This window comes from Triticum urartu, chromosome 1 (genome assembly GCF_003073215.2).
Source record: "Triticum urartu cultivar G1812 chromosome 1, Tu2.1, whole genome shotgun sequence".
NCBI classification, from domain to species: domain Eukaryota; kingdom Viridiplantae; phylum Streptophyta; class Magnoliopsida; order Poales; family Poaceae; genus Triticum; species Triticum urartu.
The window spans coordinates 528503054-528515641 of record NC_053022.1 but is presented as its reverse complement, the minus strand read 5'-3'; the positions used below and the strand labels follow the sequence as shown (position 1 = coordinate 528515641).

At 48.6% G+C, this 12588-nt stretch overlaps 1 protein-coding gene across 1 annotated transcript; it reads left to right on the top strand.

The window, feature by feature from the left end:
* The first annotated feature begins 2479 nt into the window (after positions 1 to 2479).
* On the top strand, positions 2480 to 5687 carry LOC125525910 (alpha-1,3-arabinosyltransferase XAT2-like). Its single transcript, XM_048690920.1, has 6 exons — positions 2480 to 2982; positions 3122 to 3286; positions 3400 to 3489; positions 3651 to 3767; positions 3916 to 3984; positions 4200 to 5687. The coding sequence occupies exons 1-6, from the start codon at positions 2838 to 2840 to the stop codon at positions 5360 to 5362; spliced, it is 1749 nt and encodes a 582-aa protein (XP_048546877.1). The 5' UTR covers positions 2480 to 2837; the 3' UTR covers positions 5363 to 5687.
* The last annotated feature ends 6901 nt before the right edge of the window (positions 5688 to 12588 follow it).

Sequence of the window (12588 nt, the reverse complement as noted above, 5' to 3'; positions counted from 1 at the left end):
GTAATTGTCTTGGATATCATCAGATGCTCCTACAAGAAAGATACTCCTCTGCTAAGTTAATTATAATAACCAGTCATCGCCGTTAACGCCAGGACACCGACGCCCTTGTTTAATCTCTCGCGAGCCGCGATGCACTCGCGCGCAGAAGGATGTCTCCCCTTTGTTACCATTCTCTATGCGAGACAGGACCAACCAAACCGAAAAGCGCGCCCCGCCGGCCGTAGACGCGGGTCACCGCCGTTCGTCGGAGTTTCGGCCGGCGGCGCCCAGCTGCTCCGCCGGAAACGGCCAAGCCACCGACGCGCAAAGGTGAGCTACTAGATCCGTTGTTTAACAGACCACCGCCGTGTACCAACCAGCGGGATAACCGTGCCGTCGCTGTCGAGGCCATATTTGACCGGTGTGGACGCATGTCAGCGTCGATCGATCACCCGTGGCGCGTCGGGTCACCAGGTCCTTTTCGCGGTAATACGGAACGACAAATTCGTGCCGAACTAGTGGCCAGAATTCCCGAAAGGGGACAGCGAGGAGCGCTCCCTGTTTGTCGCCTGGACTTGGGTGGCACGTTCCGATGAGAGTATGATCCATCAATCAATGGGGTCCGAGCCGGCAGCCAAAGTAGGAGTAGATCGACATGCTAATCAGTTACATCACCGACGGTCTTATCGTGAAGGAAACCCAGAGGCCCCCTCCCTCCCATCCGGGGCAAAAGGCACAAGTTTGACCTTAGATCAAAACTATTTCACAAACTAAACTGTTCTTAAAAGTATTTCATCCGGCTGACCTTTAATATGCAGCGTCTGACAGCAAGGCACTGCACTCTACTGTGCAACGCCTAACACTTAGACGCCACACTGTGCAGCACCTAGCTCTAAAAAGTTGCACTTGGCTGAAGAAACTGACCCACGGGCGGCAGCACGTTCCCAAAACGGGGAAAAGTTCGTGCTAGAAAACAACGTGAACCGTTGTACTGCGGTCCAGCCCAAAGGCACGGCGAAGCGCAGACACCACGAGGTTTTCGCTGCACCGCACACGCACCAGCTCCACCGCAGTCCACCTACATCGGAAAGTCAGGGCCGGAGACGCGCATCCGGCCAGGGAGGCGCGGCGTGATGGGCGGAGGCGACGAAATGGACGCGCGCACGGGGCGGGGCGGGGGCGAGCCGACAACCGGCGCCGAAGGAATGGAGGGAGACCCCAGAGGCCAGCTGAGACGAGATCGGATCTGATCGGCGGCCGCAACAACCACGCGGACAAACAAGCGTCACCACTTGGACTGAGATTGATGAGGCCGGCGGGCACGCGGCCAGACGCAGAGCGGCGTCCGTCGACCGACCCGTCGGCAGATGCTAACAGGAGTGAAAGGGAAGCCAAGCGATGATCTGGGACGTCGCGTTGGGGGCCGCAACGTGTAGCGTGTGCCATGCCGGTGTGCTGGATGCGCACCGTCTAAGAGCATCTACAAGACGACCACCAACACGTCCACGGACAATGACCGATCAGCCCTAATAAAACGCATTCTACATCTGAATATATCAAATTAGCAACCTTAAATCCATATTATTATATTCAAGCGGAACCTAATCTAAGCGAAGCTCGTCCGATTTCACTCCCCGCTCGGCCGGCTGCGCTTCTCAGAGTGTTGGTCCGATCGCCGGCAAGGTAGAGTAGGGCAATGGGACACAAGCCGGTTCATGCCCTACTCTTCCTCGCCGGAGCCCAGAAACCAAATGGTGCCGATGGACGTCAGCTTGATGACGGATCCGTCCAAGGACGAGCCGTTGACGTCCACCACGGTACGGTTGCAGCGCCCGAGTTTGGTCCCACGAGCGGATGTGGAGGATTTTATGTGGGATCGGGTGGGGACGGACGTTCCATATTTGGATTGGATATGGGGTTGTCGGTCAGTCTGGACATTTGAGGGGCCCATCTGGGTCAAAAAATCGTGACCGTACAATGACAGGGCGGTCTGCCCTGGCGTAGGAGTCGGGTTTGAGGCGTCCGACTGTAGATGCTTGAAGAGCATCTCCAACAGACGTGCTAGATTAGTCGCGCGCTGGAAAAAACAACTATATTACGCGTGCGTGATCGAAACCGGCACTGTAGCACATGGGCTAAAAGCCCGCACACGGTAAAATAGGTTCAGCGTGCTAAAAAAACGGCATTGAGCGCTGTTTATTTGGTGCGTCCGCTCGCGCGCAGTATAAAATGTAAGCTGCTGCAGGAAGGCCCGCCGAATTAGGCATCGTGTTTTTGCGCTTCTGATAAAGTAAAACACCAGCACGGTGCGTCAAAACGCTATTATACAGCGCGAGTGTTGGAGATGCTCTAACAAGCCGGTGTTCTTTTGAGGGGTGCCGGTGGTTTTTCTAGTAGTAGTAGCATATAGTAATTATTTAATTTTTGGAGAGGAGAGGAGGAAAGCCGGGTGGCTGGAAAGAAGGAGGGACATGCGGGAATGATAAGTGCCACCACGCCCGGGAAAGGAAAGCTGCCGATCCAAACCAAAAGCGGCGGTCTGCGCTCCTTCCTTCCCCTCGTCCACACCCCACACCCCTCTACACACACCCGGCAACACGAGAGCAGAGCACGAGCGCGAGCAGCCTAACTCACGCCTCCCCTCCCCACTGTGTCTGCCTCTGCCCGTTCATTCCCTCCCCGGTTCCGTCCGTCCCCACCGAGCTCCACGCATCCGGCCAGCTCCCCCGCCGGATCTGGGCCGGAGGAGGACCGCCCGCCTCCCTCTTCCGCTGCCCCGCATCTAGCTAGCTCGCCAGGAGCGCGCTCGGGGGGAGGAAGAGGAGGAGGAGGGGGGAAGGAGGGATCGAGCGGCGGCGATGAAGGCGGTGGAGCGGGCGAAGCTGGTGCGGAGCCTGCGGCAGGAGTCGCGGCGCCTGCGCCTGCTCGTGCTCGTCATCGGCTTCTTCCTCGTCACCCTCACCTTCGTCGTCCTCTCCAAGCCCGACGCCCTGCTCTTCAACCGTACGCACGCCGCAACCACGATTCTTTCTTCCCTTCTTCGGTTCCTTTCTTCCTTCTCTTCTCGCAAGCAAGAATCGTTCGCTCGCTGGTAAAAATGGTAACTGACCGGAGCGCCCGCTTGCCCCCTCCTCATTCGCAGTGAACGGCCGGCTGTCGGTGGACGACGCGCCGCGCTCGCTCCTGATCCGCCAGGCCACCGACGCCACCGCCGACCCCGACCAGAGATCCGCCGCCGCCGCCCAGGACCCCAAGCCGCTGGACGACTTCGAGGACGCCGAGGCCAACGCCAACGCCAACGCCAAAGGTTCCACCCAATCACCACCTCCAACTCAAATCCTGGGGCCTAGCCTCAATTACTTACCCTACCAGTACTATTTTACCTTGGAATTTCTCGACTGAGATGTCCCATGGCGACAGCGACCCCCAAAGATTCGGAGGAGAAGAGCGCGCTCACCGTCCGCGATCCTCAGCAGAGCGCCAAAAAGGGGCCTGAACCCCGGCTGTTAGGTGAGCGGTAGCCCTCGAATCCCCCAATAATTTCTTTGTCCGATGCCCACCGAGCTTGTTGCCTTGCGATCCCGTCCACGGGCTCCAGATTGCAACGGATTTGGCCTCCCTGAAACGATGCTCAACTTCCTGTTTTATGCGTGAACTTTACTATCTTTTAGGCAGTAGTGGAGGCGAAGGGGAGAAGAAGAAAGGGCATCGCAAGGTCACCCTCCCAACCGTCTCTAACTATACCATCCGTGACGCCGAGGACGGCGACAATGCCAAGCAGCAGCAAGGTAGCTGATTCGCAGTACTTCTCATGTTTCTTGGTCTAGCTGTTGGTAATTAGGTGTTTGATTTGAGAATTGTTAGTTAATGACTGTGATGGTACTTGCTTGCTCTTCTGGTGGGTGTCCTGACTTGACTCTACTGATGTGTCTGCAGGTAGCAAACCGGAAACAGAAACTAAGCTTGAGATGGTCGCCGGCAAAGGCGACGGATCTCAGCAACAAGGTAGTACAAAATGAAAACATGTGCCATGAGATCAAATTCATCATGTGTTCATCTGAATCTGCTGGTTTTGTTCATAATTCAGAGCACACTGTTCTATTGAGTCATCTTGAGCGTGATGTGCACTTTGCACATCTGCAATGAGATATTGGCATATGCATATGTCCAACTCTTTTCTATTTCCTCTGATTCAGTTATCTCCTTCATGCATCTTGCAGATTGGGATACCGCGGAATGGGAGAGCAAGCCGCTTTGTGATTTCTCAAACTTCAGAGCTAATGTCTGCGAGATGCGGGGCAACATCAGGATTCACCCGAACGCGAGTTCGGTGATGTACATGGAACCTGCCAGCTCAAAGAGAAACGAGCTATGGAAACTTAAGCCCTACCCTCGTAAAGGTGATGAGCTCTGCCTCAGCAAAGTTACAGAGCTGACGGTGAAATCAAGCAAGGTGGCACCTGAGTGCACCAAGTACCACAATGTGCCCGTCGTGGTCTTTGCTCTGACTGGATACACTGGAAACCTGTTTCACGACTTCACCGACGCGCTTGTCCCCCTCTTCACGACGGCAAGCGAGTTCAACGGCGAGGTCCAGTTCCTCATCACAGATATGGCTATTTGGTGGACAAGGAAGTACCATGTGGTGTTTAAGAAGCTGTCCAACTACCCCCTGATCGATTTCAACAAGGACACTGACGTGCATTGCGCCAAGCATGCCATTGTTGGCCTTCATGCTTACATGGAGTTCACCATTGACCCCTCCAAGGCTCCTCACAACTACACCATGGTGGATTTCAACAGATTCATGCGCAGGACGTATGAGTTGCCGAGGGAGGCCGTGTCTGCGCTCGGCGAGATCCCCAAGGCCAAGCCGAGGCTGCTCATCATCTCGAGGCAGAGAACAAGAATGTTCCTCAACCTCCCGGAGATCATCGCAATGGCCGAGGGGCTGGGTTTCGAGGTCGTGGTTGAAGAAGCCAATGTGAGCTCCGACCTCTCCCAGTTCTCCAAGGTGGTGAACTCTGTGGATGTGATGATGGGCGTCCATGGCGCCGGGCTCACGAACTGTGTCTTCCTGCCACACAACGCCACGCTGATCCAGATCGTGCCGTGGGGCGGCATAGAAGGCGTGTGCCGGATCGATTTCGGCGACCCGGCGGAGCAGATGGGCCTGCGGTACAAGCAGTACAGCATCGCCGTGCACGAGAGCAGCCTCACCGACCAGTACCCGCTGGACCATGAGATCTTCAAGAACCCGCTGGCTTTCCACAAGGGGTTCGAGTTCATCAAGGAGACCTTCATGGACAAGCAGAACGTCAGGCTTGACTGCAACCGGTTCAGGCCTGTGCTGCTGCAGACCCTTGATCTGCTAAACCAATAAGATAAGAACTACTGATCCGCCATTGGCCATTGTATTAGATGGTTCTCCATACATCTTTTTTTCTTTTTGTTTCACCGTTCTTCTCTAATCTTTTCTTCTCTAGTAAAAATTTGTTGATCGCCTTCTAGTACATGAGCAAGGAACAGAGTTATCTGGCTAGAATTACATGGATATGAAGCTGGGATGTCCATGATTTGTCGTTCATAGCATATTTATTGTCTGGAAATAGAAGAAAAACAATACATTTTTTCTTTGTAAATTGCTGTACACATGTTGCCGTATTGGGCATGGAAATATCAGTGCATGAAGCGTGGTGATCAGGTCAGTGAGGTGGAATGTTCAAGGCCTGCTGACACCGAGCACCAATAGGAGTGCACAAGGTGGAGATCACCATTTCTGTGCTGTGTGATTCATCTGATTCTTCTCACTTTTTTTGCTGTGCACCATTTTTGATCTAATTAGGTGTCAGGTGCTAGAAGTTTGGCTGACCAGGCCTCTTTCTTTCATTTTTATTTTTCTGTTTTTGCTGGTGGGGAAAGCCTATGGTTATTGATCTACTTAGGTGTGATTTGGACGTGCTAAAAGTTTAGCTGACCACGCATTTATTTTTCAAGTTTTTGAAGTTGGCTGACTAACCTTTTGAACCTGCACATATGTTTTGTTGTTGGGTAGTCAACTCAAATAAAACTCTTCCTTCCCTATCTTGCAAGGCGATTAGAGTAAAATCTCCCACCTCGTGATCTCTGCCTATGAGCCCGTGGATCCGCATCCCCTCTGCTTGTCGCTCTGGCAGCCGGCGGTGGGGAGTGGAATCCTGGTGTCAAGGCTCCGGCTAGTAGATAAGTTAGGGTTTTAGTCCTCACAAAGGCGGTGCTTGAGCGGATGGCCACGCTTCATCTTCGAGTCGGTCTTATGGTCTTCGATCCTTCTCAAGTTTGTCCGTCAGGACAAATTAGATGGAATTCCGACATAGATTCCCGTCGGCTCCTCGGAGCGGCGAGGTTATGATTTCTCGACGTGCGTACGTGACAATGAGATTTGGTGTCAGGTTCATGTTCATTGCATCAATTCAGGGGGTTCAACTTCAACGAATGTTGCCCGGGGCGTTGGTTCTTAGGGGCACGCGCACGAAGATTTCTAAACTGTCATGAACAAGATCAGACCGTTTCAGAGAACTTAATAAATTTCCATATGTTTAATGTGCTTTGTACTTTTGTGAATCTTTATAAAAAATATGTCTTTGTTTCAGAAAAAAGTAAAGTCAAGTAAAAAGTAGTAGAAAAATAAACAAATCCTAAAACTAAAAGAAAGAGCGAAAAGATGAAACTAATGGTGGGAATTGAATATAGTGAGTTTACCAACAACGTGTAATGTAACCAATAGTGACAGTTGAACATACTGACTTTTGTTTTAACACAGATGCTCACATATGCTCAACCCTAAAGAGTGTCAAATATAGGACTTGAACCCGGTGGGTTGATTTCACAAAAAAAATCTAACCATCTTACACACTTCCTTCATTTTTATATACAAGACCACAAACTCATATTACAGGTACCAAGATAAAATTTAATGCCTTGCTTTGTAAATCAATTTTTTTTCATTTCTTGGATCATCAATACAGTGCATGCATGTAAAGAAGGGATTGAAAGCTGAGTGGAGTGTCATTAGTCTCGCCTCACTTCCACCAATTCAATGGCAAACCCTATATTACGCCCACGAGTGTTTTATAGGCGGCCTTTCGCTCAAACGTATAAAATTTGGGCCGGCCCATTTGATGCGTGCATTAACTCAATTAAATCGACACTTTCTCAAAAATAACATCACACATTAACTCATTCAAATTAAACCTTAAGAAATCTCAACTAAATCCAAACTTTCCTTGTCTTACACTACTTATACCTAAATCAAATCAAATGAAATCTTACCAAAACATCCGCTATAATCAAAGTTGGTTCCCAAAAATAACGTCACACGTTAACTCATTCAAATCAAATCTTAAGAAATCTCAACGAAACCCAAACTTTTCTTGTCTTCCACTACTTATACCAAATCAAATCAAATCTTACCAAAACATCCACTATAATCAAAGTTGGCCGGCCCATTTGACGCGTGCGTGCGTTTTTTTCTCTATGCTTCATTTTTTGATTTCTTTTTCACGGTTTCATTTCTCTATGACCAATAGGTTGGTTTTTGCTCGGCATACTATCAAAATCGGAACAGACATGTACGTCATCGTGAGTTTGTAGTGTTGCCTCCATTCAGATTAAACCTCCCCTACTGGTTTTAGCCCACTGGTATTCTACTTAATCCGATTCTTATTTTCCAGATTTAGTAATATCATTATGGGAAAGAATCAATCATGATGATCTCTAATCAATCTTTAAAGACCAAATTTATGGAAAGCCAACATTTATACAAAGGAATTAATGTCAAATGCATCATGGATACATTCTTAAATTATTTGATTATTAAAGAGTTTTTAGCTCTTGATACTTTATTATGGTTGTCGATATATCCATTCACATATCACTCTGAGAAACATTTTTTGTTGGAAAAAAAAGATAAAGAAATAAAAGGGGAGTGATTTACCAGTAAAAAGAAGTCGCAAGGTAGCCCGGTGTGTAAGAATATTTTGAATATGTATGTGAGATACAACTAATGTTGAATTATTAAAATATATATGCTCTTGTTGCAACTCACGGGGAAATTAACCACGAATAGTAGTAGGTTACTTGAAGTGTATTGTGTTCCTGTACATTTGTTTAGCTAAATCTATCATTGACGAGAGATTATGTAGGATGTTCACTTGTCCCGTCAAAAATTATGAGGACACATGTGGTCTTCTACTTATATTATGTGACACGTGGATGTGGATCTGGATGAGAGTTGGGGTTTTTCTGTTTAGTTATGTCTGTCTGAGCGGAATAATTTTCCTACTTTAAAAAATGTGACAAATTGCATTTTGATAGAGATGTATTTGCAGCAAATTGTATGAGAGAGCGTTTCATTTTTTTCATCAAATTGTATAATTTTTAGTTATAATAGAAGGTTAAATGCATTGCTTGGTTGCTTCAAGAGTTAATAACGGGCATGGTGGCGACGCACTCCTAGCCAGCCACCACTAGGGTTTCTTCCGCCTCCTGTCAGCGCTGACGCTGGTCTGCCTCATCTCCTGTGGCCTTAGGGCCATGGAGGCGTGGTGGATTCCGGCCTTTGCCGATGGGAGGGCTTCGTTTTTGGATGTTTTTTCTGTTTGTGTCCTGTTTGGAGAGACGAGGCAGCGACGACTCTTTGGAGATGAAATATGGTTATCCCTGCCTAGCCCCCGTCTTGGTGGTGCTTCCAGCATTATCGAAGGACGTGTGGAGGCTTGTCTTCGACGGATCTCGCGGGATCTGGTCGGCGTTTATCTTCAGTGGATCCACATGGATCCGGGATTTGTTTGTTTGTGTTCATGTGTCTACAGGTTGAATCCTTCCGATCTAAACTTCTCTTCAACAGCGAGAATTGCTATTCTGGTGCGTTGGTCCTATATAGGGCCTTAGCACGATGTCTTCCCGGTTGTCTACTACAAGAAGTTTTGATCGGCTCTAGTGAGGGAGGGGCGATGACAGCGGCGCGCCTTCGGCTCGCTTCCGTGCTTGTAGTCGTCGCTATGTGCTCTACGGATCTGGATGTAATTTTTATTATTTCTTGTATTCTTTGTGCTATCATGATTGATGATGAATAGATTGAAATTTTACCGCAAAAAGACGGACACAGTGGCGTATCAGTTGCATGTCCAACAACGAAAATCATATTTTTGTGGAATGCACGACATTCAACTGTATGTTACAACATGGTAATGGCTTAGGACTCAGGGGACATTGGATTTGCCTTCTTGGCTCGCGAGGCATCACGGGCGGCACACACCTCCTACCTGTTGATAGGGGTGGCATATCGGCACCAACACGATGGGAGGGGATCAGGGCGGAGAGCGGGGCGGTTGGCGGGGGATTCCTCCTTGATGGTCCGTGAAGAAGTACGGTGTGAATAAGAGAGGGCGCCACGGCGAAGGTGATGTTGGCGTCGCCCGGTTTTAAAAGGAGAGGGCCCCAGCGAGAAATGTCCCGCTATGGAGGGAAACCGAGCGGGAAGGGAAGGGTCCGACAGGAAAGGTAAATGGTGCGTCATGGGGTGGTTTTTTTGGGCCCATGTACTGAAGATAATATTACAGATAGTTCGGACAACCACATTTTCGGCGAGGGAAGGAGAGCAAGGCGGAGAGCGGGGATGAGAAAGAAATGAGCTTCGACTTTGAAGATCAACCTAATTATCTGTTTGATGCAATTATGTCTATTGTAGCCCTAGCAACCGCATGAACGTTCTCCTAGTAAATTATTCTCTCCGTTCCGAATTACTTGTTTTAAATTTGTCTGGTATCTAGCATTAAAATGATCTAGACAAATTTAAGACAAATAATTTGGAACGAAGGGAGTAGTAAGATCGTTCGAGGGCCTTCTTTTTCCCTCTTGAGTGTCTTAGATTTGTCTAGATACAAAGGTGATCGTTCGAGCACCAGATTCATCCGTTTCAAGCCAGGCCCTCCAAACACTGATCAGACGGTCAGGAGAAGCTCCAACAGTTCTTACAGCCAGTGGCTGGAGGAGCCCATCACTCTCTTACCAATCTGGGCCATCGCCTCCAAGCCCATTTTGCCGGCGACTATGCGCGTGGAGATCCCGTCCTTCTCCACCGCCGCCGCCGCCGCCGTCGCCCATCCCCGGCGACCCACCCGCCACCTCGCTTATGTTACGGTCTCTCCCCATTCTACTCCTCCACTCCGCGCTCTCCTGCAAGCCGACCCCATCTAGGCTCCTCTCCTCCTCCTTCGCCGCCGCCGCCGCGGCTGCCACCGGCTCCATTGCGCGGGGCGGCGGGGCGCATGGCACCGTCTCGGCCGTGCTGGAGATCGTGGGGCCCATCGAGCTCCTCTTGCCGTCCTCCGAGGCGCGCCTCTACGTGCGCCTCCTGCGCCGCTGCGCGCTCGACGCGCTCGCCGCCGGCGCCGGCGCCGTCCACGGGCACGTCCTCAAGCGTGGCTTCGCCCCCGACACGCTCGTCTCCAACGTCCTGATCGACACCTACGCCAAGGGCGGCTCCCTGGCGGCCTGCCGCCACCTGTTCGACGAAATGCCTCACAGGGACGTGGCGTCCTGGTGCACCGTCATCTCCGCGCACGCCAGCCGGGGCCTCTGGGTTGATGCCATCGGGGTGTTCAAGGGGCTGTTGTCCTCTGAGGTGAAGCCAAACCGGTTTGTCATCTCGGCGACGCTGAATGCATGTTCCAGGTCTGGTGTCATGGAGCTGGGGCTCATGGTACATGGATTGGTGATCAAGTCTGGATTGGGTGTTGATAGGTTTGTGGAGGTTGGATTCGTCGATATGTATGCGAAATGTGGCAATGTAGGCTGCTCTTTTAGGTTCTTCAGTGAAATTCCGGTGAAGAGCTCAGTTGCTTGGAATGCAGTGATTTCAGGTTTTATTGAGAATGGCTGTGTTGTGGAGGCTGCTGAGCTTTGCAAGGATATGCATAGAGTTGGCATTGCAATGGATGTGGTGACATTGAGGTTAGCTGCTGGCGTCGCTGCTTTTCTTAGAATGTTTGAGCTTTGCAGGAATGTTCATGTTTATGCACTTAAAGTGGGGTTGGGAAGAGATTGTTATGTTCTGTCTGAGCTGGTTAAGTCAGCCGGGAGGGTAGGTGATACGCAGTACATTGGACAGCTTGTTGCTGCAGCTAGAAGGCGTGATGCATCTTTGTATTCTTTAGCTATATCAGGCTATCACTCAAATGGTTGCCAGGATGAAGCAGTGAAGCTAGTTGAACATCTTCTTTCTTCAGGCCTCAGTTTAAGGGAAGGGGATCTGGTCACCGTTCTAGATGTTTGTCATATCAAAGAGGAAGTTCAGCAAGTGCATGCCTATACATTGAAATCTGGATGCTTCAGTTATATTAATGTATGTAATGCTCTTATATCGGTATACTCTGAAATAGGATCATTGATGCTTCTTTTTTCCCTTGCGAAGTTTTGCCGAGGCATACATGCATGGATATAGATGGTTTCTTTCGCTCCAATGTGGTTTAGCTTAGGTGTTGATTTTCAATCCGGATCTACACCGGTATGAAAGAGACGGATAGGGCGCTATTGATTAATGTTCCACCCTAAATAGCATTTTAAAAAATTGAACAAGTAACACAACATCATATTCAGATTCTACACAATCAATTTCCATATGTAACATGTCAAAATTGAAGTTAGGATTTAAAAGATATGAATATTTTAAAAAAGCATTTGAATATGCCAAAAAATGTTATTTTCTAGACGAATTGTTGGTATATTAACTGAAATATCAGGGAAAAGTGAAGTGTTTTCTGAACTCACATAAAATAGGACTATTTGTTGATTAACCGAAAGATCAGTGGGGTTTCCACAAAACTTGAATTGTTTTTCTAGACTCACTTAAAACAAGACCGCATATTGATTTCAAGAAACCACAGGGGGATTTATGTAAAAAGCATGATGGACGGGTAGAACCGTTTCTTCCTTTATTAGTAGGTATAGTTTGTTTGCTAAAAAAGTAAGCATAGATTTGTACATAAAAACATGAACATATACATCACCAAATCGATATCATTAAATTATTTTTTTTCCGAGAAACTTTCTATATATCCATGTTCAACCATGACAGTACAACGAACATAAAAAGGAATAAAAATTACATCCAGATCCATAGACCAGTTAACGGCAACTTACAAGCATTGAAGCAAAGCCGAAGGCGCGCATCCGTCATCGCCCCTCCCTTGCCGAAGCCAGGAACACTTGTTGTAGTAGACAGTCAGAAAGTTGTGGTGCTAAGGCCCCATAGAACCAGCGCATCAGAACATCAACCACCGCCGATGAAGAGAAGCATAGATCTAAATAATCCAACCGCACCAGAACCTATCATTAGATTCATCATTGAACATATTTTATACCATACATATTCGTTATTGTGAATGTTCACATTGTTTTCAGTAAACTTGATCATACTATTTAAAAAGTTTAACTTCATAGAAAACTAATATGCATAGTACATAAAAAAGAGTGTATAACAATCTTAAACTTTTAAATGTGAGTGAGAAATTCGATGAGCAACAAATTTCACCGGCTGATTTAAAAAAACGGTCAGGTTGCGAGCCA